The 27,843-nt window shown below is 36.5% G+C and overlaps 1 protein-coding gene across 2 annotated transcripts in view; it reads left to right on the top strand.

Moving 5' to 3' along the window:
• MALT1 (MALT1 paracaspase) overlaps positions 1-27,425 on the top strand; it is a 62,767-nt gene extending 35,342 nt beyond the window's left edge. For both annotated transcript variants that reach the window (XM_070627775.1, XM_070627774.1), the window contains 8 exons: positions 2,962-3,165; positions 10,933-11,110; positions 11,860-11,934; positions 12,269-12,396; positions 16,707-16,856; positions 18,948-19,105; positions 20,567-20,692; positions 21,778-27,425. In XM_070627775.1, the coding sequence (XP_070483876.1) occupies positions 2,962-3,165; positions 10,933-11,110; positions 11,860-11,934; positions 12,269-12,396; positions 16,707-16,856; positions 18,948-19,105; positions 20,567-20,692; positions 21,778-22,218 (1,460 nt within the window). In that variant the 3' untranslated portion in view covers positions 22,219-27,425. The remainder of the gene's footprint in view (positions 1-2,961; positions 3,166-10,932; positions 11,111-11,859; positions 11,935-12,268; positions 12,397-16,706; positions 16,857-18,947; positions 19,106-20,566; positions 20,693-21,777) is intronic.
• Positions 27,426-27,843: the final 418 nt, after the last annotated feature.

The raw sequence follows: 27,843 nt of genomic DNA on the forward strand, positions 1-27,843 counted from the left end.
TGAAGAGTTATGGTCAGTTGTTGACACATACATTTTAAGCCACACAGTTCTCAAGTTGTTGAACCCTTGCATTCTGTAAACTATACCAAGAGTTCTTTCCAAATAGATAAAAAATTGGTATTAGCAGAAACATGCTTAGTTTGACAACTAGCTTTTTTTCTGCAAAGACCCCAGTGATTTTTTTCTATCTTATTCTTTATAATTGTTTTGTGCCAGTAAAACTTAGTCTAGCATATATATTAGAATTGAATTATGATAATATTCTACCAAAAAAACCCACTAGGATTTGCAAACACTTTACCACATGATAACTGTGGGAAGCCCATGATTTGGACTACAGTGGTATAAGCCAGAGACACATTCTCTTACTTCCCCTCACTTAGAAGTAGATTCAACTGAGTCCATCACTATATTGCACTCGGGTCTGAATTCTGATGGGGTTGATGGGCCTGTGAAAATGTGCACTGAGAATTTTCCTTCCATGGGTTAGCCAGCTAACAGTCTTGCATATAGTGAGTACTTGGTATAAGACCACATATCTAGTTTATTTAAGAAGAAACTTCTAAAAAAGGGAGACACAAGCAGTGTTAAATTTTATACTGCCTCCTTTCCTGAGTATTCTCAACTTTTACTGAACTGCAGCAAAAGTAAAGAATATAATATTCAACTCGACTTCTAGAGCAAATTTAACAAGGATGTTTAGAACTGGGTTCCTATTAAATTAGGTCCTGTTCTGTTGGCAAAAGAAGAAGCTAAATTCCATCCTGAGTATTCTCAACTTTTTCGTTGTTTTAGAACTAACGGTAGTTTAGCAGAAGCTTTCTGTCTGAATCCTTATATATGAAATAGTCTTGATAATTGGCCTTTTCTTTTGGGTAAAAGAAGAGATTATCATTTGTATAGGACTTGAAGTGAAGTTCGTTGAATTAGAAATGTGGCATACGTATCATTTGATTTTTTTCTAAAGTGTGTGTACACATAAGAATAGGCAATTTTCAAGAAATCTTTAAAAATATAGCTATAGAAGGGCCATCCCAGTGGCACAGCAGTTAAGTTTGCACGTTCCACTTCAGTGGCCCAAGGTTCACCGGTTCAGATCCCAGGTGTGGACCTACGCACCACTTATCTAGCCATGCGGTGGCAGCATCCCACATATAAAGTAGAGGAAGATGGGCACAGGTGTTAGCTCAGATATTAGCAATCCTCAGCAAAAAGAGGAGGATTGACGGCAGATGTTAGCTCAGGGCTAATCTTCCTAAAAAAAAATAATAAGTATAGAATAAAGATACCATGACATAAAAGTATTGAGACTTTTCACAAAGTGTGGTTTTCTACCACTTTGAAAGAGTCGCATTCTTTGAATTGGTGCCAGTTTTTCCCCACACCTGTTTGACGCTAGATGTAAGTGTTCTGTGGAAAGAGAAGAAATTTCACCAAAGAGATTTTTGGTGAAATTTAATCAGTTGAATGATTTGAAACATCTGAAGTTCTATTACATATTGCAGACAAGTCAGCATTGTGATTATTTGTGTTTGTTTCAGTTTCATAAGCGTAGTATTCATAATAATTCATAAATAAACTGCTTAGCACTTTGTGACAGAGCTTGGTCACCCAGCCCTGGCCTGTGTCGGAAGGTGGCCTGCAGTCCTCCCCGGTGTGGCTGGAACCGCCAGATGCTCTTGTTCCGCCTTCTCCTCTGCTCCCTGGTGTCTCCATCACGGATTTATACCGTAACATGTGCTGCACACGCCCCGCTGCCAGTCCTCAGGGGAAACGTCACAACAGGTTCCTATTGTCATGGCACAGTCTCAAGTCCTTAACCTTTAACCACACCCCGGATTAGCGAAGGTGCAATTTTGAAAACCTCTTAAGCACTAAGCTGTGTCCAGCCTTCCCCAGCTGTTTTTGGACAACCTCTACAGCTGGTTAACTAGCCAGTACTTTTTAAGGGATGCCTGTGGATCTTTTTGCTTCTTAAAAACAGAACGTTCTTTGTATGAGAACGCATCTTTGAGCAAAGTCTCAGTGCACAAACGTCAGAAAATAAACTAAGATACTCATTCAAAAAGTCTTCACGGGGGCCCGCCCTGTGGCCGAGTGGTTAAGGTCGCGCGCTCCGCTGCGGCGGCCCAGGGTTTCGCTGGTTCAGATCCTGGGCATGGACATGGCACCGCTCGTCAGGCCACGGTGAGGCTGAGTCCTACATAGCACAACCAGAGGCACTCACAACTAGGATATACAACTAGGTACTGGGGGGCTTTGGGGAGAAAAAGCAGAAAGAAGAGAGAAAAAAGAAGATTGACAACAGTTGTTAGCTCAGGTGCCAGTCTTTAAAAAAAAAGTCTTCACAGATGACTAAGGTAGCTGCATCTCGCCCAAACAGAAGAAATTTTTTTTAAAGAACCTAAGAGGAGGCAGCGCATCACCTGATCGCATCCAGATGCAGTTCTTTCCCAGTTCCTGCTTCTCTCTCTGTGGCATTCCCGTGACTTGGTCTGATGCGAATTCCTTCTGTCCTTCTTTTTGGTATTTCTTTTGTTTTTAGCCTCTTTCTTTGTCAGCAAAACAGAACCTAACTTAATGCGAACGCAGTTCCAAATATCCCTTGCTAAATTTGCTCTCCAAGTCTAGCTGAATATTATATTCTTTACTTTTGTTGTGGTTCGATAAAAGTAATTACTTTAATATTAGTTATGATTTTGCTTCATATACAGCTAATGAGTATCCTTTCCATGATTCTGAGAAGTGTCAATAAGTTTAATTTCAGTTGTTTGATTTATTAGCCTCTATACAGTAGAGACTATTGATCTGCTACATAAAGTGATAATTCTAAGGTGAAATTAAATAATAATGAAATGTTATTTGTAAAGCATACTTTTTATTATAATGATACTGTTTCCATAGGTTTTATTTTAATCTTTATATCCGCCTTTAAATCCCTCTCCCCCGTTTTTTTAACAGCAAAGGACAAGGTTGCTCTTTTGATAGGAAATATGAATTACTGGGAGCACCCCAAGCTTAAAGCTCCTTTGGTGGATGTGTATGAATTGACCAACTTGTTAAGACAGCTGGATTTCAAAGTTGTTTCATTGTTGGATCTTACCGAATACGAGATGCGTAATGCTGTGGATGAATTTTTACTACTTTTAGACAAAGGAGTATATGGTAAGATATTTATAACCTTTGTTTTTATAATTATTCACTGTTCTTTTCATGGTACAAGTTAGATTAAGAGTTAAAAATCAGGAAGCTACAATAAACACGTTGTTGAAGAGTTTTATTCTTATAAAAAAAGATAGATTGGAATTTCATTCCATAGATCCATGTGAATAACTAATTAGCTTAATGTCTTTACTTTCATGTCTCTTATTTTGTCAAAACAATATTGTCCTTGTTAGAATCCTTACCTATCTTACGTGATTTTGTTTTTTAGTGACAAGAGCTACAGTATAGTAAAGCTCAACCAAATAGCAAATTGTTTGCTCAAATATGTAAACTACTACTGTGTGTGTGTGTGTGTGTGTGTGTGTTTGGAGTATAAAAGGTTGTAACTGAATGTACATTCTGTATGTTTGTTTCCTTTTTCTAACTATTGCACTATTATATTTCCTCGTATTTTAGTGGGAACTAGAATTTAACAAGGTAATGTTGGTGAATGAGGCATATGAAAACAATTTGTGAACTAAAGTTCAATACAGGTAGAGCTAAAGATGGACCTCCATAAAAATTGTAACTGTAAATTTTTAATGCTTTTTCTCCTCCTTTCATCTAAATATGTTAAGAACACTACATTTACGGTAAAGATTTTTTAAAGAGATTATGCTGTCAGTAATAGGTAATTTCTCTGGTAACTTATTTCTTTTAATGGGTATAACCACAAATGTGGGAAGGCCAGCTGTTGAGCTCATTTGAGCCGTATTTCACAGGGTTGTGCTTACCATGATATTGTGCAATAACATTTGACTGCCAGGAAAGTGACATTTTCAGGTCTATTGTTAGGCATGCCAGTGGTAAACAAAAAGTATCTATTTGGCTTCTATATCTTTGAAATTATTTTACTCCAATAACTTCTAAATTTAGTTGTTTATTTATAATTAGATTGATATGAGGAGGCAAGCTTGATGGAATTGCTAATGGGTCTCAAAGGAGTATTTTTACTGGAAGAAAACCAGTTTTTTTCAAGATTTAACACGTGACTGTGTATGGGATAGGAGAGAATCTCAAAATCTTATTTAAATGAGTTTCCTCTTAAATAATAAGGATTACTGTTGTCCCACAAATAAGTCAACAAAGTAAATACCTCAAATTTGGGATTTCAAATATTATGTTGATGTCATAATAACAGTCCTGCTTATGAGTGTATAGAGTGCTGACTCTGGGTGAGTCCATTCATTTTTTTAATGAAAACAGGAGAGACTACACAGATGTGCCCCCTTGGTAATTGGTTTGTAGTTTTAGTCTAGAATAAGGTGGTGGTTTCATTATTTTTATATTATGTAATTTATCTAGTTTTTAAAGTGCCTAGATGGCGTAAGCAGGAATAAGCTTCTTAAACTTCGCTAAAAGTAATGAGGTAAAAGGAAAAAGTATTAACCAATTTAGGTTTTTGGATTGCTGAAGTATTTTAGGAGTGAGGGAATTTTATGAAGAATTATGTACTTGATTATTTATTCTCATTTCTTACTGACATTGTCACCTTGGCTTTACATCTTTTGTGTAGCTTTTTAAATCCGAACTTTTCATCGCCCCTGCAAAGTAGACAACCAGAAATATTAAAAAAGTTGTGACGAGAAGAGTTCAGCTTTATGCTGAAGTTTTGCCCCAGTATAAAAACATCATCTTGGAATATGGAATAAAGGGGCATATTAAAGCCAACTGGCAGCTTAAGAAAGCCGGAAGGTTTTTAAAATCCTGCTGATTCATGTCTTAACAGCGTGGCTGCATTATATTTTGAAGTATTGTGAATATCCCAAACATCAGACACATCTACATTACATGTAAGTGTGGTAGTGAAGGGAGTAGGGTGTTTCTCCTGGCCTGTGCCTTTACCTCAGCTGATAGCCCAGGTGACTAGTGGTACTTGGGGGCGGCGGGGAGGTGGAGGCAGAGCATAGCAATTTCAGCATGAACAACTTTAGATATGGAAAACATAGGCACTCAAGTTTATGCCCTTTTATATTATATAGCCCGTGGGTTTATCAAAGAATCAAAAGTTGCAACGGAACAGAAAATAAGTAATACACTTTTAAACATATATACACATAAAAAACACGATCTAAGAACAGAAATAACTGACTTATACTACATGTCCTTGAAGATAAATAGGGATAAAGATTTCCAGTTATCTTATACAGATAGCTACAATAGAGAGTAGCAGTTTGGCCTCATATCCACCCCACCCAATGCCTTGCTACATCCATTGCTGGCTGCAGCTTAGCTGTGCTTTTGTGGGGAAGAATGTTAGAGGAGTCTGGTCAGAGTATGGCAGAGCCGTCCAGTGTAGCCTGGAGGTTAAGCAGTGGGCCTCGGAGTAGGCTAGCCTGCTTTCATGCTCTGGCTTTTCTGCTCGCTGACTGTGTGACCATGACCAAGTTATTTCACTTTTCTAAGCCAAAAAGGATTTATAAAATGGATAGACTAAATAAGGTAGTTACAGAATAAATAAGATAAAATAATTATCCTTGTGCCTGACAGACTAAAAATGCTCAAAATATTGTAGCTATTATTATTGTAACTTCCTGAATTCAAGTTTTCCTTCATCTTTAAATGGGGAATTTGAACTAGGTAGCATTCTACTTCAGGCCTCAAAAACAGAAAGAAACCTAGCTTTCATAAGTTTTTGTATTTTAAAGTTCAGCCTAAGACTTCATTTGAAAAAAAGAAGGGGTTTTTAAAGTGATAGTCTAGTGAAGCCATGAAAAACCAGTACACTTTTGTTTTTTATTTTCTGAGAGGAAAGTTAACTAGAAAGCCACAGCAGATTATAAAGAGACAATATAATATAACACAGTGGTTAATCTGGCCGGCATTCAAATTCTGGTTCTAGCACTTATTAGTCCGTGAATTTGGGTAAACTGTTAAACCTCTCAGTGTCTCAGTTTTCACCTCTGTGAAAGGGAGATGATAGTATTACCCACCCTGTTATGAGGTGTGTGTTAGGAGGGTTATATGAGCTAATGTATAATTAAAGCACTTTCTTCAAGCAGTGCCGGCACACAGTAAGAGTGGTGTAGGTCGATGGCGGTGATGGTGGTGGATGTTGTGATCAGTCACTGTTCTAGGTACACTGCAGCTTAGCTCAAGTGGGAGTCTTCCACTTAAACAGTTATTTTCTGTGTAGACAAAAATAAATATCTGTGACAAACTGTATTCTTGGAAATCATGTTCCCAAGAACTAAAATTCCCTAAAGATCTCATTCATAGGATGACATTTCTAACCACATTAAATCCTTCGTCATTTATAAAGATATCTATTTTGTCTTTTTGTCCTTATTAAATTAATAAGCAGTACTAGAGATGGAATTTTTTTTTTCTTTTTTGAGGAAGATTAGCCCTGAGCTAACTGCTGCCAATCCTCCTCTTTTCGGTGAGGAAGACTGGCCCTGAGCTAACATCCGTGCCCATCTTCCTCTACTTTATACGTGGGACGCCTACCACAGCATGGCATGCCAAGCAGTGCCATGTCCACACCTGGGATCTGAACTGGCGAACCCCAGGCCGCTGAGAAGCGGAACGTGCACACTTAACCACCGCGCCACCAGACCAGCCCCAAGATGGAATTTTTAAAATACTATTTGGTCTAGTTTATTTCACATCAAATGTTTAATTTCCTAATTATATTGCATTTAGACTTTGATACAAAATGCTTATGCTTTTCATAAATCATTTTGAGGTGGAGAAAAGGCATTGCTTATAAGTGCCTTAATTTCAGCAACTACAGTTATGGACCACACTTAGCTTTCCCTGGGTGAAGGAGGCTAAACCTTCCCTCACAGTTGCTGCCTCTCCCAAGTTGTTCTGCCAGAGCCAGACGTGTTAAGTAATACACTGGAAGCAACACCCAAGCTTTCTGATTGGCTGTCTCTAATATCACTTGTAGAAATGGTACCATTTCTACTGAAAATCACACCCTTCATGGAAAGATCTCCAGATCTACCTGTCTCCTGATCAGTTGGCATTGTTAATTTAATGCATTCAATAAGTATTTATTGAGTTCCTATTATATCTATATCCTAGATAGGGAGTATGCTAGGTGTTGAGAAACGTACAGAAAAACCATGATCCATATGCTTAAGAAAATTATAAGTCCTTTTATATAATGTGAAAAACAAATGCTATATATATGGAGTCCAAACGCCTATCAGCTATATGATTTTAAGCAAATCATTTAATCTTTTTATATTTAATTTTCACATCTATAAAATAGGGATAGAAATCATTTAAAAATTGTTATATGAATTAAAATCAGATCATGTATATGAAGGTGCTTTGAAAACCCTGAAAGTACGATACAAATGTATAAGATTAATGTCTTTATTATGATCGCTTTTTATCAGAGAAATTAAATAGTCATAGAAATGTAAAGTGTCAATAAAAGCCAGTATGTAGTTAAGTGTTCAAGAGTGCTGCTGCTGGCTTTCACAGTCGGAGAGACTGAAGTGTGTTAGAAAGCTAGACACCGGGGACAGCTTGCGGAGAGTTCCGAACTTGAGATAACCCTTGAGGATTGGTTGTGATTTGCGTAGATGGAAAAGAGATAGAGTAACATGATCGGGGCCATGGAGGTTAAAAATAAACGTATCTTGCTGTAGAAGCAGTAAAGAGACTGATGAGGAATAGAATCATATTTTGAATACTTGATAAAGGAGTATAAATTTTACTCTTTTAAAGTGTACAATTCAGTGGTTTTTAGAATATTCACAGAGTTGTGCATCAGTCACCTGATTCCAGAACATTTTCATCACCCCAAAAAGAATCCCCAAATCCATTATCCATTAGCAAACCCCATATCCATAATCACGTGTCCCTTAACCCCATATCCATTCTCTTTACGCTAACCCCCTGGCAACAGCAAAATCTACTTTCCATCACTATGGATTTGCCTATTTGAGACATTGCATAGAAATGGAATCATTCTGGATGCCTCCTTTTCTGTCTGGCTTCCTTCACTTAGCATGTTTTCACGGTTCGTCCATGTTGTACAATTATTTTTATGGTTGGATAGTCTTCCGTTGTGTGGATATGCCACATTTTGTTTATTCATTCACCAGCAGATGGACGTTTAGGTTGTTTCCTTTTTGGGGGTATTAGAAATAATGCTGCTGTCAACATTGGGCGCACACTCTTGTCTGGACACGTTTTCAGCTCTCTTGGGTATATACCTGGGAGTAGAATTGCTGGGTCATATGATAATTCTGAGTTTAACTTTTGGAGGAACTGCCTAATACTTTCCCAAGTGCCTGCACTATTGTGTATTCCTGCAGAAGTAAGATAGTTCCAGTTTCTCTACATCCTTGCCAACACTTACTGCCTTTTTGATTGTAGCTGTCCTAGTAAGTGCAAAGTGATATCTCATTGTTTTGTTTTGCGTTTCCCTAATGGTTAATGATGTTGAGCATCTTTTTGTGTGCTTATTTGCCATTTGTATATCCTCTGAATGTTTATTCAGTTCTCATTTTCTAATTGAGTGATCTTTTTACTGTTGAGTTGAAGAGTTGTTTTTAATATTCTGGATACAAGTTGTGCTTAGATGATTTGCAAATGTTTTCTTGTGGGTTGTCTTTCCACTTACTTGCTCTTCATTGCTTAGTGAATTAATCCCACTCCCTGTGTCATGATTTTCAAAATGCTCCCTGTATGTGCGCTCTCACTTTCATTTACAAAGATAATTTAATTCCTTGCCAGGCTAGTCTCCTTTCTGTTAGCTTCAGGTCCAAGCCTTGTTTGTTTCTGTTCTGCCTGCCTATAACATACCTTACTCTCTCTGCCTTTCTGGATTGTACCCGTTCTCTCAAGACCATCCGTTAGTACTTTACCTCACACTCATACTCCTCTCTGCAGTTTATTCATTTCCTACAGGATTGCGCTAATCACATGATTTATGGTATTTAATCATATGCTGACTTTCTTTGTTGCTTAGCTAACAACATGAGCATGCCTGAATGAGTTGCAGCATCCTCAGGGCCAGAAACTTTGTCTTCCTTTTCTTTTTCGTTCCCTCCATAGCTACATGATAATACGTAGGGCACGAGGTATAGAATAAACCCTCACTGAATTAATAGGTGTGTCCATTTTGTCATTTTTTTATCCGAAATGTTACATATGAAAGAACCATTTTTCTTATTTTAATAGGAGTTCAAGAAAAGTGAGAAGACTTGGATCCTGCCCTCTAGGGCCAAATGAAGCACATTTTCTTTAGTATTCGAGGCCGCGTTCTCTGCTAGGAGTTGGGACCATAGCTACAAAGGATTAGGGCTTTTTGTTCCCTATCTAAATGCCTTTTACTGTTAACTGTAGCATAGCACATGACGATGTCATTACATCCAGAAGATTGAGAGAGCAAAATTAGTGCACTCTACAGATTGCATGCTTAAGGGAATGTGTCTTCACAAGTATTTCGATCAAAGATTTTTGTAAGGAAGCCCAAACTACTATTTTCATCATTATTTTTTACAGCCAAAACAAACTTCTTTTCACAAAAGTATTTAGAGTTGTTTGGTCCAGTTTTTATAATATCATTTTTCAATAAAGAAATAATGACTCATCTCTTTAATACTAAAACTAACCCGGGGCTGGCCCCGTGGCTGAGTGGTGAAGTTCGCGCACTCCGCTTCAGCGGCCCAGGGTTTCGCCAGTTCAAATCCTGGGCGAGGACATGGCATCATTCATCAGGCCATGCTGAGGGAGCATCCCACATGCCACAACTAGAAGGACCCACTACTAAAAATACACAACTATGTACCGGGGGGCTTTGGGGAGAAAAAGGAAAAATAAAAAATCTTTAAAACTAACCCAAATTTTAGATTATTAATTTAAGAGATGCTAAATGGAAAATTAATAATATTTATATCTCACAACAAAAAGAAGAAATAATCCATGAAATCAGATTTCCCCTCTCTGCTTAGAAAAAGCTACATTTATATTATATAACCATTGCTTTATATCGTATGGAAATGCCTATGGAATTTCTTAAACACTTGATACTGCAGTTACTTTTCATCGGAATTGTGTTTATTTGTTCACCTGTTGAATACTTAACTAAGCTCCTGCTCTGTGCCAGGAATCCACAGGTAATGTAAGGCTGCCCCTGTCCTGAAGGAGCTCCTGGTCTCGGGGAGGAGACAGATGAGTGTGCAAAGTCCTTAGCCCTTTTCTTTTTATACATGATGAAATAAAATTGCATTCCATGTTATATCATTGGTTACAAATGTATTACTTCTGTGAATTAAAATAGACTTCAGGACAGCATCTAGAGTTGGTTTAAAATACAATACTTAAATGAAGACTGTTGCCAAAATAATCTTCAATGCAAATATAGTTAACATTGACCGTACTTATAATTGGGTATCTCTTAAATAAGCTCACATTAACTTGAAGGAAATAAAAGTCATGATTGGGGCTGGCCCAGTGGCGCAGCGGTTAAGGGCTCACGTTCTGCTTCGGCGGCCCAGGGTTCCCTGGTTCGGATCCCGGGTGCGGACATGGCACTGCTGTGGCAGGTGTCCCATGTATAAAGTAGAGAAAGATGGGCATGGATGTTAGCTCAGGGCCAGTCTTCCTTGGCAAGAAGAGGAGGATTGGCAGATGTTAGCTCAGGGCTAATCTTCCTCAAAAGAAAAAAAAAAAGTCACGGTTTTTTTTTTAAGAGAGTTGCTACATACGTGTTCAGAGTGTAATTTAGAATTAACTTTTACCTCTTGTTTTCCTTTTCAGGATTATTATATTATGCAGGGCATGGTTATGAAAACTTTGGGAACAGCTTTATGGTTCCTGTTGATGCTCCAAATCCATATAGGTCTGAAAACTGCCTCTGTGTACAGAATATACTGAAATTAATGCAAGAAAAAGAAACTGGACTCAATGTGTTCTTGTTGGATATGTGTAGGAAAAGGTAAACTGTCTAATCTTTATTAAACAAAGCTGCTTGGAGTTAAATACCAACCTTGAAATATTAAATCTAAGGCAAACCTGTGAATGCTAAGACCACTTCAGTTTGTAAATTTTAGATTATAGATTGAAACTGATTAAGAGGAAACTAGAGGAAAATATATTTTCTCTATGCATATTTCATTATTTTAACTTTTTTCCTATCTGCTGTAGAACAAAAGCGAGGAACTAGGGGGCGTGGGTATTTGCTCAGACTACAAAGACACCTCTCCTCAGATGCCTCTAACATTCGCTGCAGTTGTCCCCCAGGAAGTGACAGAAACAACACCCGTAGAGTTGGGGCTGTGGTCCCTCTGGTCAGTCCTGGTCTGGCAGACATAGAAAGTTTAGCTGAGCCAGACTTTTGAAGGTTTGGATCTTGTCTGTCTGCCAATGTGTTACTAAGGAATAGAACCAATGATGATTCCTCTCACATATACAGTTTTTTTCGTGCTGAGCATTTACCAACCAAAATCCAATGCCAGAGTTCGAACATAACTCCAGCTTTAAAGCCAACAAGAGAAAAGAGGTGACTGTCTGCTGTCGCAGCAGTGTAGGAGCCCTGGATTATTTTTGATAAATATGTAACTGACTAGATAAAGGAATTTTGAATCTGTAATTTTAAATTATGTATAATAGAATAGTGTCATATTTTTCATTATGTATTATATTCATATTTATGTCTGTCCTTCTCCCCTCCTACCTTTTAAATAGAAATGACTACGATGACACCATTCCGATCTTGGACGCACTGAAAGTCACTGCCAATATTGTGTTTGGATATGCCACGTAAGAAAATCTTATGTTTGTGTTGATGATTCCTTCATTTTTCCATGACTTCTCTTTGATTGTAGATTAGAGGCCTAGAAATATTCATAGACATCCAGGCATAAATTTGCCTCCTTGATATTCTTGATAAAAAATTTTAAATAACTGACTTTACATCTTGGCATCCTTTTTTTTTTTACTAAGGGCCAAAGTGTTTGGTTCTTGCTTAAAGATTAACTCTAATTAGGATGTCATCTGAGAGACAGGGGAGTGAATGAAGCTCATTAGTATTTTTAGAAGCCTCATGTGGCAAGTGTTTGCTTTTTAAAAATTTCTTTCTTTTTCTGTTTTTAAGGTGTCAAGGAGCAGAAGCTTTTGAAATCCAGCATTCTGGATTGGCAAATGGAATCTTCATGAAATTTTTAAAAGATAGATTATTAGAAGACAAGAAAATTACTGTGTTACTGGATGAAGTTGCAGAAGGTAAAATAAAGAAGAGAAAGGTTCTCAGGGTTCTCTGTTTGGTAATTATTCCTACTGTTATTGCACAGGTTTGAAATTAGTATTTATTTCATTAAACTGTTTTTTCATATAGTGTTCAGCAACATTCCCGTTTAATTCCTTCCTTCCCTGTTGACTTCGCTGCATGTCATCTGTGCAGCATTGCTTGAATTACAAGGCTGACCAGATACGAATGTGAAATAAATGAGGTTTATCCTCAGAGCTCTTTACCTTGTTTCTGTGCCTGTTGCTGCCCAGTCTACTTATTTGCAAAAAAAAACTGTTCAATGAGCGTCCTTTCCCAGGATCAGGTAGATGAAACAGAAATTTTGAGACGCTGGTGGAAAAAGCTAGGTTCATTTTTTTTCTTGATGAACTTGGTCAGTGGTTTTAAAATGCCACTTTAAGGACATGACCCTAGAGGTCTGACACCGTGTCTCCATTTCTTTCTGTCCCTTTCCTTGCCTGCCCAGTGTAATGCTGTGCGTGCGCCAGGTGTGATAAGTACATATTACATCAATCGATTCACCTGTGTTTTTTGAAATACGTTTTATAAGCCATATCAGAAAGAAGCTACTGCCTTTGCAAGCCAGCTCACTAGAAAATGGAGTTTCATGAATGTTCCAACGATGGCACCTTGAGTACAAAGTATCTGAGTTTTTCATTAACAGCTGCTAGTCATAGTTGCTTATTTTCCTGTTTTTATCAGTGCAGATCTTTTAGCTGGATCACTTGACTTCACCACTTTCCCGTTTAACATAGACGCCAGGGCTTTTGACCTGCTTCTTCAACCAGAGAAGTTCCGCTTTTATCTGTTTTACGTATTGGGCTTCTGTTTAAGCTCTCATTTGAAGAAAAGATTCTTCTGCTTAAAAAAATAAAGCCTTTGGAATATGTCAGTTATTTTCAAACTGAGATCTATGAAGGTGCTTCAGAAACTCTAAAATGTTTTATTGTAATTTTTTTAATATAATGTAACTATTTTAAAACTTAATAAAAATCACCAGTTTCCCTATATATGATGTATACCAGCTTGTGTCAGTGATAGCATCCCAGTGTGAGCTTTGAGTTTATATTTGAACTTCTGGATTATTTTTTATTTTATCTATATTTTATTATATATTGATATGTTAATATATTTTTATTTTATGTATTTTATGATATATTCATATCTTATGGAATACTTAATTAAAAAGTCCTCAAGGAAAAAAAGGTATTCAGAGATCATAAGCCAAGGAGTTGAGGGGGAAAAAACCACCTTTCCAGGTTCAATTGTGTCCAAGTGAAACTAAATATGAAATAAATTCGTTGCTGCTGTGAGACTGCAGCTGTCTGTCTATAACCCTAGATTGTGGTTTTTGTATTACTCTGGACAGCCTTATTATTAAGTTGATTGAAATTGCAAAATAAATGCTTACCTATCTAATTCTTAGAGTATGGCATTTAAGATACCCAAAAACCATCTTGCTGTATAAACTCCAAGACCTACTAGAAAAAAACATTTATTCAATTAGTGAGGTTAGTTATTTTTCATGAAATTACCTTTGAACATAACGTTGACAGTTTTTGTTGTGAGTGGATGTTTGATGTGAATCTAAGATAACAGTAAGCTAATCTAAGGATATGTTCCCTCTACCTCTTTCCCTGCCTCCCCTCATGTGGTAACCATCATTCTAAATCTTGTTTGTCATTCCCTTGATTTGCTTCTTACATAGTTTTATTGAGTTTATATATATATCTGCAAAGAATATGTATATTTTTATTTTAGTTGTTCTTAACTTTATAAAAAGTTATGCTCTGTGTAGTCTTTTGGGACTTGAATTTTTTTAATTATATTATATTACTAAGCTTGATCCATATTGTTGTGTGGCTGTAGTTCACTCATTTCGACTGCTATGTGATATTCTACTTTGCAAAGGTGCTACAGGCTTTTCAACTGCTCTCCTGTTGGTGGGCATTTGAGTTACAGCTGCTTTTTTGCTATTGTAAACAATGCTATCGTAACGTTCTCTTATATGTCTCCTGGAGTATCTATGCAAGAGTTTTTTGGGGGGCTGGGCTGGTGGCACAGCAGTTAAGTGTGCACGTTCCGCTTTAGCAGCCCGGGGTTCCCTGGTTCGGATCCCAGGCGTGGACCTGCACACCACTTGTCAAGCCATGCTGTGGTAGGCGTCCCACATATAAAGTAGAGGAAGATGGGCACAGATGTGAGCTCAGGGCCAGTCTTCCTCAGCAAAAAGAGGAGGATTGGCAGCAGATGTTAGCTCAGGGCTAATCTTCCTCAAAAAAAAGAGTTTCTTTGCTATATAAATCTAATATTTGTAGTATCTGGGTGTTCAATTTTAAGAGATAATGCCAAACTGTTTTGCAAAGTGGTTGCACCAATCTATACTTACCCCCTCCCCCATAATGTACAAGAGATGATGTAAATCTGCACTCTCTCCATCACTTCTTATGTCAGACATTTTCATTTTTGCCAATTGATGTTAAATAGTATTTCACTGTGGTTTTGATTTGGCTTTTCCTGACTATTAGTGATTTGAACATCTGTTCATGTTTTTAATGGTAATATCTATATCTTCTTATGTGAAAATCTGTTTATGTCTTTTGTCCATTTTTGTATGGTCGTGTTTTTGCTTTGCTTATTGATTTAGAGGAATTCTATGTTCTTAATCTCATACTAGCTAGGACCTCTGGGACATTATTAAAAAGAAGTATTAGTGTAGACATCCTTGCCTTATTTCTGATTTTAAAGGGAATGCTTCTAATGTTTTCACGTTTAGAATAACTGGATTTTTTAAATCCAATCTGATAATCTTTGTTTTTCAACTAGAAAATTTAGTTCAATTACATTTATTGTGGGCTTTTTGTACCTGTTTTAATCATTGATTTTTTGTGATTGACTCATCTTCCTTTTTCATCTTTTTTCATCGATTTCTGTGTCTCCTCTCTCGTGACTATAGTTATTTTAGCACACGCTCACCACCCTTAGCCTCCCTCCTCAACCTCCAACATGCTGATGCGACTTAGACTCAACTCTCGATTGCTGCATTCCTCGCTCCCTCTCTCTTTCTCTCTCTCTATATTTCTATCTCTGTCTCTCTCTAATCTCACTAATGTTGAAAGATGGCAAACACATTTGGAATCTTTTTTCTGAATAAAACGGATACTCTTAATTTTGTCTTTTTTCCCAATAAATAACTACTTTCCCTAAACCAGATATTATTGTTTAACTTATTATTTATTAATAATGTGTACAGAAATAAGATCATAAACTGTAATTTATTCATACAGTGTTTTTATAAATTTAAATTGAGATTTATCAATATTCCAAAGTCTGTCTCTAAGCCGTGTTGATTGAAAATAGCACATCCCAGAAGCATGTGTATAACATAGCATTTTTAAGTTCAAAACCTAAAACATTGACACATACTATTTACTATTACCTACACATGGGCAAAAATTAAAATATGTATGGGAGTATACACAGTACATTGGGTAATGATTACTTCAAGCTAGGGGAGGGCAGTGGTGATGCTTTAACTGTCTTGGTGGTTTTAACACATTATTTCCTTTTTTAAAACTAAATCTGAGGTGGGGCCAGCCTGGTGGCATAGTGGTTAAGTTCACGCACTCTGCTTTGGCATCCTAGGGTTCGGGGGGTCAGATCTCAGGTGCGGACCTATGGACCGCTTATCAAGCCATTCTGTGGCAGCATCCCACATATAAAATAGAGGAAGATGGGCACAGATGTTAGCTCTGAGCCAATCTTCCTCAGCAAAAAGAGGAGGATTGGCAGTGGATGTTAGCTCAGGGCTAATCTTCCTCAAAACAAAAAGAAAATCAAATAAATAAATCTGAGGTAAAGACAGCATGCTATTTTAACTTTCTCATAGATGTGTAGTCATTTGTTTACTCTGAACATATTTCTCAACAGAGTATAGATGTAAAATTATCATGGCTGCGTTTTCAGTAAAGAAATATACTTTCAGCTCTTTGTGAACTTCAAGGCTTAGAATATTAGGGATTCATTAAGAGAATTATAGAAGATAAAAGCTAGAAAGGGACCTTAGGAAATGAACGGGTCCAATATTTTTGTCTCTTTGCTCACTGCCATATTCCAACCACTTTGAACCATGCCCAGCACATAGTAGGTGCTTAGTAAATATTTGTTGGGTGAATAAGTGATATTGAGACTATAAACTGGTTGGTAGGGGAGTTCTTGGCCTAATATTTGAAACCTAATGAAAAGATTTTGGTCTTAAAAATAACATTCACTTCTTATCTTTTAGATATGGGTAAATGTCACCTTACCAAAGGCAAACAGGCTCTAGAGATTCGAAGTAGCTTATCTGAAAAGAGAGCACTGACAGATCCAATACAGGGAACAGCATATTCTGCAGAGTCTCTGGTGCGGAACCTACAGTGGGCCAAGGCACATGGTACAGTACAGCCTATTTTTGTGAAGTCTTTCTATAATAAACTTTTATTAAATCATGAATTTTTTTTCCTCCTGAATATACAACTTTCCTCCCAATTTTGTAGTGAAAATATTTTAGCCTGGGCAAATCCAAGACTAAAAAATGTTTCCATTATAGATATTAGACTGATTTATTTGATATTGGACATATTATTTAACCCATTATTTTTACCATTGGTAAAGTTAAAATATAATCATTTCTAAATTATTCTATTTTTAAAATAATTTTTAATTTGTCTCATGTAGTCCCTTAGACCTTCCTGTCTGAGAGCTGTTGCAGTGTGCTGTTTCCAAAATGAGACAGGCCTGAGTTCTGATCCTATCTGAGAGCTGTTCCAGTGTGCTGTTTCCAAAATGAGACAGGCCTGAGTTCTGATCCTGTCTCTCCCAACCACTCAATAAGCCTGTTACCTATAAAATGGGGACAGGAAATAGTACTTTACTTAATAGGGTTGTTGCTACTGAATAAGATCGCACATGTAAAGAGACAGCTTGGTGGTCAGCAAATACTGTTTGCTTATGAATACTACTTAGCATTCCCTCGGAAATTCCTAAGCATTCTGACGCTTGAAGCAGTGAGTTAGTGATCAAGAGAAAAGAAGGTGAGGTAGAAATCATATCTGTAGCTTAATTGCCTTTGGTAATTCTATGTGATTTAGTGAAAAAGTAACTTTGATTTATTAACTGAAATAAAGATTTTTCAGTTTTCTATGAGTCCCAAATATTTATGCTGGCAATCCCCTATTATAGATAATTGAAAATTAATTGTATTTGTTGAACTTCTATATAGTATCGTTTTTCTCATGACAGTCTGTTCTCTGAGATATATTTTTGGTAAATTAACATGTAAATTAAAATGTAAAATGCCATAAATATATTATCTTGACATTTCAAATAATCGAATAAGTAATTGAAATTGATTTTTTTCCTTTAAAAATGCTCTAAACAACAACAGTAACAAAATCACGGTGGTAAAGATCAACGGTAAACAAAAGCTTTTTCAAAATGAAACTAAAAGGTCAGATAGAAAGTATTTGTAACAAATTTGGTAAGTAGACAATTTTTTATAATAAAGAGCTTATGCAAAATGATAAGACAAAAACACAAAGATCCTCTCAATTAAAAAGAAAATTAAAACTATGATGGTATAATTCTTTCCTTTTTTAATCCTGTCAAATAGGCAAACATTTTAAAAATTTAAGTTACCTTGTTTTGGAAATGTTATGTAAAACTAGTATATTTATATTCTGTATAAATGGAAAACTGTCACATGTGAGGAACTATCAAATAGCTGTATCCAACAATCCTAAAGCATTAGGTATGTGTAAGAAGTAAAGACTATGACAGAAAAACAAAGTAAAACCCAGAAATATTATAGATATTCCAGAGTAACAGAACTGTTAATGGTAATAAACTATTCAGTGACATTATGCTATATTAAAAACTATTTTCATGAAGATTGAGGCAATAGTGAAAATACATCTACAATTGTATGTATACTTTTGATTACCACTGTACAAATTATATATGCAGAGGGACAAGAACTGGAAGAAAACAGTAAATGAAAGATTTTTGCTTGACCAGCAGAATATTGAGCTTTCCTTCTATGTGTATGTGTGTGTGTCTTTAAATAATATGTTAGTTATATAACATTTTTAAGCAAAAGAAAAAGGTCTAGCTGTATTTTGCCCCATAAAGAATATTTGGGGGCCGGCCACGTGGCTGAGTGGTTAAGTTCACATGCTGCAGTTTGGTGGCCCAGGGTTTCACCGTTCAGATCCTGGGCGCGGACCTAGCACCACTCGTCAAGCCATGCTGAAGCGGCGTCCCACACAGCACAACCAGAAGGGCCTAAAACTAGAATATACAACTGTGTACTGGGGGGCTTTGGGGAGAAGAAGGAGGAGGAAAAAAAGAAAATAGATTGGCAACAGATGTTAGCTCAGGTGCCAATCTTTAAAAAAAAAAGAATATTTGTTTGCTCCTTATCGGAAAACTTACCAAGCACCCTTTAAATAGTTATTTATAAGTTGTTCTTATTGTTCTTTTTCAGAACTTCCAGAAAGTATGTGTCTTAAATTTCAATGTGGCGTTCAGATTCAGTTAGGATTTGCAGCTGAGTTTTCCAATGTCATGATAATCTATACAAGTATAGTCCACAAACCACCTGATATAATGATGTGCGACGCCTATGTTACTGATTTTCCACTTGTAAGTCTCTCCTTTTCTCTTTCATTGTAAATGTAAGGATATATCCTCACTTATTAAAGACTTAATTTTTGGGGGCTGGCCCAGTGTGCAGCGGTTAAGTTTGCACGTTCTGCTTCTTGGCAACCCAGGGTTCACCAGTTCAGATCCCAGGTGCAGACATGGCACCGCTTGGCAAAAGCCATGCTGTGGTAGGCGTCCCACATATAAAGTAGAGGAAGATGGGCACGGATGTTAGCTCAGGGCCAGCCTTCCTCAGCAAAAAGAGGAGGATTGGCAGTAGTTAGCTCAGGGCTAATCTTCCTCAAAAAAAAAAAAGACTAAATTTTTGAAAACTTACTGTTGATGGTAAATATAAAAGGAAATATGTATACATATATATATTACATATATAGAAATACTTATTTGTATTTCAGTAACATATTTAAATTAAATCATATTTAATATTGTCATAATATTTAAAAACTTAACTGCCAAAATACCTTAAATTTGTCAAATTTAGAAATGTCTAAAGTTCACCCAGGAAAGATGCCTTTAATTTCCCTTACCCTAAATAGGGTATCAAAAGTGAAGGAATAAAATGTGCTCTACGTATGTCAAGAATAATTTTCTTTTAGAAACTATTGTTTCCAATATAAGTTATTACAATAGTGTAAGTCTTCTCTAGTTGTGGTAGTATATTGGAAGAATAGAAATCTAGTTCTGTTCTTTCCAAACACTTAGTATATGTACTTTGTGTTGGCCTAAAAAAGTCAATAAACACTGCCCCTGTTTCCTACCTAGGTGTGTAAATTGAGAAGGAAGCAAGGAGTAGGACAAATCCAAAACTTGACCTTTGCTGCTGATAGAGGCTTCATGGAGGACATTGCTTAGTGTGAGAGCGAATGGTCCAGCACTGCACCCCAGAATTAGAGAAGTCTGTCCACCAGTCATGGCAGCACTGGACCAGGATGGGCCTCCCTGGGCACTGGGCAGGGCAGAGCCTGAGGGCTTCTCTCTCGAGCTGCAGAACAGACCTCCTGCTCTTGGCCGCTTGACTCTAAAAGAGGAAAAAGTTAAGGGCTGCCTTTGACATGTCCATTTATTCTTCCTAAATATACGAATCATATAAATCCTCCTGCAGCTTCCCAAAAGTGATGAATGAGGAGAGAGAGAATCCAGGAATCAAAACGCTAATGAGGCTGGAACTTAAAAGGAAACTCGAGTAGGTTAAGAAGTGTTTCTAGGCATAGTTTGAAAGTCACTATCCTTTGAGAGCTAACTTTTTAAGTGTATCAGTGCAGAATTTAGAATTCCTATTATTACTCTAGAATGTTGTTTTCATTGTTTTTTTAGTCCTAGATAAGAGATTACCTACTTAGGCCAGAATTCATGAGGGAGCAATACATGCTAAGGTGTTTTATTGTCATAGACAATGTTGTGACTTTCACTGATTTCATTAATAACGTTTACTGATTTTCACAGGACTTAGATATTGATCCAAAAGATGCAAATAAAGGGACACCTGAAGAAACTGGCAGCTATTTAGTATCAAAGGATCTTCCCAAGCATTGCCTCTATACTAGACTCAGTTCACTGCAAAAGTTAAAGGTGATTCCTTTCCCTGTTCATAACTACTAATGGAAAACTTCATGAAAGTGGAAATTCATTTTGGCACATGAACCTTGTATTAGTCCCTAGATGTGCTGCTTCACTGAGTATTGGATTAGCGCAGAGATAACTGATGTACAGTGAGTCTTACCAGTGACGCTTTTCATATCGTCTTCTGTCCCTGATCCTGGGCTGAGGATTTTTGCCAGAGAATGTATGTGATTACTCTCCATGTTGCGAAGTTTGAGAGAGAGAGCATTGTCTACTTTTAGATATCTTAGCATTTTCAAATAATCATTACCTACTTCTGACTTTCTACAAAACTTAGCAAATTAGAATTGGAATTTATTTTGATCTTTTTTCATTTCTCATTGACTTACAAATCAGAAACTACTTCTGTATGGTTGAGCTTTCTAATAAAAGTATATCCTTGTCAAAGTTGAGTTTTTAATTTATTTATAGCTGCATGACGTTAGAATGTATCAGCCAAAACTTGGGGAATGAAGTGGGCACTGTTGACAATTACACGAGGACAACAGACGTAAACCTGTTGTCACCCTGTTCATAGCAGTCTACTGGCAGTCTATTTCTATCTTTGAAATTCAGTCCATTATCTTATTTCGATTATACTTCTCCACCTATGATTGTGGATTATTGTTTCATGGTATTTTAAAAACAGCTGAACTTTGACCTAAATGTAAAGCCAGATTCTTGTTTCGTTAAAGAATCATTCTTCATCTCCAGTAATAGGGAAGGTGAGTTCCCCACGCCCCACTGCTTGGAAAATACCTTTCTACCGTTTACCAGGAATACAATACAAGATCTCCATGATTTTGACTACTTTCAGTAGTAAGAACTGGAATGCTACTAATTCAAAGTATTGAATAGGGGAAAAGGAAGGCCTTTCTTAGTGTAGGGAAGGTGTGTAAAGGATGCCTTGAAGTTTGGAACCTGGAGAAGGGGAGCAAGAGTGGAGTTTTGTTGTTGTTTGGTTTTGTCTGTATTTGTGTGTATGAATAATATTTTAAGATTGATGTACTTTCACAGTTGATAAAAATAACAAACTTATTTCTTTACCTTTTCAGGAGCATCTCATCTTCACAGTATGTTTATCATATCAGTACTCAGGATTGGAAGATACTGTAGAGGAAAAGCAAGAAGTGAATGTCGGGAAACCTCTCATTGCTAAACTAGACATTCATCGAGGTTTAGGAAGGAAGACTTGCTTTCAAACTTGTATCATGTGTAACGGCCCTTACCAGAGCTCTACGGCCACCTCAGCAGAAGCTGGACGTTATCATTCATCTCAAGACTCATTCCATGGTGTTTACCATTCACATCTTGGTAACTCAAGTAATATTCTGCCATCAGACAGTTGTCGTTGCAGCCGGACTGCAGATGCATTTCTTTCAAGTCATCATACCCATCAGTATTCATGTCAGTTTGGTAGAAGTAATATGCCAGTAGAGACGACTGATGAAATACCATTCAGTTTCTCTGATGGGCTCAGAATTTCTGAAAAGTGACCTGCTTGTTTTTGAAAGTCATGGTAATTACGATGCCTCATATGCAACAGTACTTATATAAAGTGAGGTATTGTGAAAAAGCAAATATGTATATATAGAGAGAATGAATAACAGCTGTTTCATGGCAAACTCAGGACTTTGAGATGTTGGAATTATATTATTTAACCACAGACAACTTCCTCCTCTTCTTTCTCTTTTAAAATTTTGTGAATTAGTTGATTTATTCTCTAAGAATGGAGGTGTATTCTCTAAGTATGGATGTGTATATGTTTATGTGTATATAACAAAAATGCTTTCATTTTGACCACTCTGAAGTAATTAAAATGGGAATGGCATTATTGTAGAATAAGTCATTGTATTTCTAGAACCAGAGAAAGAACCATGGTGATCATCAGGCTTAACCTAATTTTATCAGTGGGAGAAACAGATTGAGGCATCTTCTTTAAGTTAGAGCTGGCAACAGAACTGAGACCTCCAGATTTCTATTCTGGTGTTTATTCCACTACTCACTGCCTTCCCAACAGGTTCTGAAACAGGTACTATTTTTGTAGATAGATTTAAAGATAGATATGTAAATATGCATATCTGTGTATAGTCTAGAAACGTACAAACTTTACTTTGTGATTATAGGACTTTACTGCAAATGTCAGTTAGGAGGTTTGTATATAAATCTTAGGTTGAACAGGCCGGAATTTCTTGTTCATAAGGTCGTTAAAGTACATAACAGGTGATGAAATGTTTGTCTATGTTAAAGCTAGACAGCAGGATAATTTTGCTACTGGATAATCTTGGTAGCTGCTTATCTGAATCTTACAAATGTTGGACACATCTTCCTTAATAATGTGTATTTTATTATTGAATTTTACTAGCCTTAGGAGATAATGTTATCACCTTTGGTTCTATCTAAAAGCAAGTTAAAAAGGCAACTGGCAATAACAAAGAAAAAGATTGAATTAATAATTTTAAAACAGCCCACAAAGAAAATCCCAGGCCCAGATGGCTTCACTGCTGTATTCTACAAACATTTAAAGAATTAATACCAGTCCTTTGCAAACTCTCCCCAAGAATAGAATAGGAGAGAACACTTCCCAACTCTTCTTACGAGGCCAATGTTACCCTGATAGAAAACCAGACAAAGACGACACAAGAAAACTACAGACCAATATCTGTTATGAATACAGACACAAAAATCATCAACAAAATGCTAGCAAACTGAATCCAGCAACATATAAAAAGGATTGTACACCATGACCAAGTGAGATTTATCCCAGGAATGCAAGGTTGGTTTAACATCCAAAAATCAGTGTAATATGCAAATAATTCTCATTATTCGCAGTAGTTATGTTCTGTAGTATCACAATGAATACTGAATTAGTGAATACAGAGCCATTGCTTCTAGGGGAAATGTGAGTGTGTGTGTATTTATACATATACACAACTCAAGTAGATTATAATCTTAAATCCTAAAAACAACTTATCCTGGTAGATTGTTTTCTTTATCTTAAAAAAGAGAAAATGAGGTTCAGAAGTATTAAGTGACTTGCCTGAAGCCACCCCACTAACAGGTGACAGAGTTGGGATTCCATCCCATCCAACTGGCCCCAGAGCTGCTTGCACTACACTGCCCTGCCCCCTGCCTTCTCCGTCCTCCGGTTGTCTCTGTGGGAGAGCTGAAACAAAAAGGCAAAGCATTGCCTTGTTTGACCTCGGCTGAGAACACGCACGTCAGAGATCGCAAAATTTTCACCAGTCTGCTCATGTCCGTGAATGATCGTAAAAGTGCTGCAAGTATTGATTTTGGGATTACGAATAAATGTTACAAATTGGCAAATTCACAAATACAGAATCGTGAATAACGAGGATCAACTGTACTATGTTCATAAAGGAGAAATTTACCATAATTACCACATTGTCTTAATAGATGCAGAAAAAGCATTTGATAAAATTCAGCACCCTTTCATGGTAAAAATACGCAAAAAACTAGGAGTAAAAGGGAACTTCCTCAAGATGATAAAAGACCTCTACAAAAAGCCCACGCCTAACATCCTACTTAATGGCGGCACACTGAATGCTGAAGACTTTCCTCCTAAGATCAGGAATAAGACAAAGATGCTCACTCTCACCAGTTCTACTCAACATTGTCCTTAGAGTTCCAGCTTAGGCAAGAAAAGGAAGTAAAGGGCAACCAGACTGGAAAAGAAGAAGGAAGACTGTGTGTATCCACAGATGACATGATCTTGTCATGTAGAAAATTCTAAGGAATTCATTTAAAGACTAATAAATGAGTTCCACAGTTGCAGGATAGATACGAGATCAGTATACAAAAATCAGTTTCATTTCTATACTAGCAATAAACATTCTGAAATTGAGATTTTTGAAAAGATCTATTTACAGTAGCATCAAGATGAACAAAATAAAACTACAAAACATTGTTGAAAGGAATTGAAGGAGACCTAAATAAATGGAAAGACATCTCCATTCGTGGATTGGAAGACTTAACATTCTAAAGATGGCGTGCTTCCCAAACTGTTCTACAGATTCAATGCAATTCCCATCAAAATCCAAGCTGGCTTTTTTGGGGCAGAAATTGACAAAATGATAAAATTCATACAGAAATGCAAAGGACCCCCAGCCAAAACAATCTTGAAAAAGGACAAAGTTGGAAGTCTCACATTTAGTAGATTTCAAAGCTTATTACAAAGCTACACTAATCAAGATAGTCTGGTACTGGCATAAGGATAGACAGAATATAAAAATACCATTGAGAGTCCAGAAATCCATACATTATGATCAATTGATTTTTGACTAGGATGCCAATACCATTCAGTGAGAAAGAGTAGTCTTTTCAACAGATAGTCCTAGGACAACTGGATAGCCACATGCTAAAGGACCTGTATCTTAGACCAATGCAAATTTTAACTCAAAATGAGTCATATACCTGAATATAAGAGCTAAAATTATAAAACGCTTACAAGAAAACAGAAGTAAATCCTTGTGACCTTGGACTAGCAATGATTTCTTAGATGAAACACCAAAAGCGCAAGCAGCAACAAGGGGGAAAAAATTGGAGTTAATCAAAATGAAGTTTTGTGCTTTAAAGGACACCATCAAGAAAGTGAAAAAACCCACAGAATGGGAGAAAATCTTTGAAAATTATGTCTGAAAAGGGACTCATATCCAGAATATATGAAGAACTCATAATAACAAGGCTATGCTAGTTCTTAATTATGGTCACTCCTCTGCAGTAACCAATCGACTGTGCAAAGAACTTTCTGATGATGGAAATTTTCTCCGTCTGCACTGTCCAGTATGGTAGCCTGTATCCCCATGTGGTCATTGAGCAATGGAAATACAGCTAGTGAGAGCAACTGGATTTTTTTTTTAATTTTGTTTTTAGTTTAAACAGTTATATATAGCTCGTGGCTTCCATATTCGACTGTGCAGCTGTAGAGGATGGGGCTAGAAGTTAGGTAGGGTAAGGGGACTTTGCCCTTTCACTTTATATTCTTCTGTATATTTGAATTTTTTTTAACTAAGCATGTATTATATTTATAATTTGTTAAAGTTTTTTAAAATAACTAAGAGAATGGTGCAGTTTTTGTCTTTTCTATCAGCCATGCTTTTGTTTTGTTTGACTCTCTTACACCAATTGCTTTGTAATATTAGCATAGGATTTATATACATCGGTGGAATTTCAGAAAGGTAACCTGTCGACGCCAATTACAATGTGAAGAAGAGATTAGGATAGTAAAGACTCACCTAAATCCGGAGCCAAATTTTTGATTCTGAGGAAGGGGGTGTTTTTCTGGAAAGTAACTTAAAAAATTATAAAGTAGCAATTATGAGTTACGTGTTTTCTAATAAAAGAATAATCAAATCTTGAGACATGAGATCATTTGAATATAAAACATTAAAATGTCCATCCGGAGGGGAACAGGTCCAATAAATAGAGGGCCACAGCCAAGGAAAGAAAGTCTTTAAAGAATGCTGACTCTGAAAAGGGGCATTTGCCCTTTCCTTTTTCCTCCATCTCCAATATTTATGGCTTTCCACACCTCTGACTTGCACATGAAGCAACAATGAGGTGGTCTCTTCAGTAATCACAATCTTTTTGACTTGTCAAACTCAGGAAATTCAGTGATACAGCCACAGCTCAGATAATTGATAAATTGACACATAGATTGGCACAAATTTAAAATCAAGAGGATGTCTGGATTTTTTTTACATAAAATTTTTTTAACAAAAGCCCTAATAAATTGTAAGTTTTTGCTGTTGTTTGGACATTCCTATGGTATTTACATACTAACATTGCTTTTAACTGTTAAGTGATGCCAAATACTCAGAATTTACACATTATTTTTGTGCATTTCAACCTGTTTTTCTCATTTGGCATTGCAAATTTTATCCAGGCCTAACTAAAATATATTTTTAATACTTTCCTGTGCATTATATAACTTTCTTATATTGATAAAATATTAGTAAAGAAAAATATACCCAGAATATGTGAATATTTGTACAAACGTATGTAATTTTTTCCCAATTTGACAGCATTAAAAATATTTCAGCATCAGACTCAAAGTTTGACTTTCCTGAGGTGGAGGAGTCTGAGTCAACTCCAGCTTTCACCACTAAATAGTGTGCCTTGAAGTGTGTTATTTCACTTGTCTGTGCTTCTATTTCTTTATCTGTAAAATGGGGATGATGATACAACATCAGAAGCTTATAATACTTTACAGGGCTGGCAGGACGAGGAAGATAATTCCTGTAAAGTGCCGGCTTTTTGAAAAGGATTGTCGTTCTTCAAATGTGGCTTTCACAAAACCATACCGGTCCATCCACCATACAGGGTGTATTATTTGTTATTAAGGTACTTCCTACAAAGTACTATAATAGCATTAGCAATGTAGCATCGGCTTATAAAGTAAATTGCAATTCAATTTTGTTCATTCCAAAATCACTTTTCAAAAAGCATGGAAATTTAATGTCACCACTTGTTAGTGTTATGTATAACGTGCATTATATCAACACACAAAAACAATTGATTAGCAGGGTTTCTCTCTGATTGGTGGGATTATTTGTCTTTGCTTACCTGTATGTTCCTGTTTTTATAAACTGAACAACTATTATATAATTTTCAAATATAGATATACACATTGTATAATGCAAATATGCTAAGCTTCAATAAATTTGCTTTTAGAATACATTAATTTTTCGTAAATGAAATCAAGTTTAAAAATGCACAGGACTTCATGGTTTTTTTTAATGTCACGAGTAACACACAGGTGCTTTTTTTTTTTTTTAAGATTTTCAGAGGAAATGTTCTTTTTTTTTCTTTTTTCTACTTTATTTCCCCCCCTCCCCCCCCCCCCCGGTACATAGTTGTATATCTTAGTTGCAGGTCCTTCTAGTTGTGACATAGGTGCTTTTTATTCTGCCTGTTACAAAATAAGTAAATCTGAAGTAATTCCTAAAAATCTAAAGTAATTCCCACTTTTTTGCATCATGTTTGAGTTTAGCTGACCAGTATTTAAGTAGTAGAAATGGTTGGCTGAGTATTCCAACATTAATCAATTGCTAGCACCAGACTTTGAATATTTTTAAATTTTGAAACATTTCCAAAGTTAG

The sequence above is a fragment of the Equus przewalskii genome, chromosome 7 (genome assembly GCF_037783145.1).
Source record: "Equus przewalskii isolate Varuska chromosome 7, EquPr2, whole genome shotgun sequence".
NCBI lineage: Eukaryota > Metazoa > Chordata > Mammalia > Perissodactyla > Equidae > Equus > Equus przewalskii.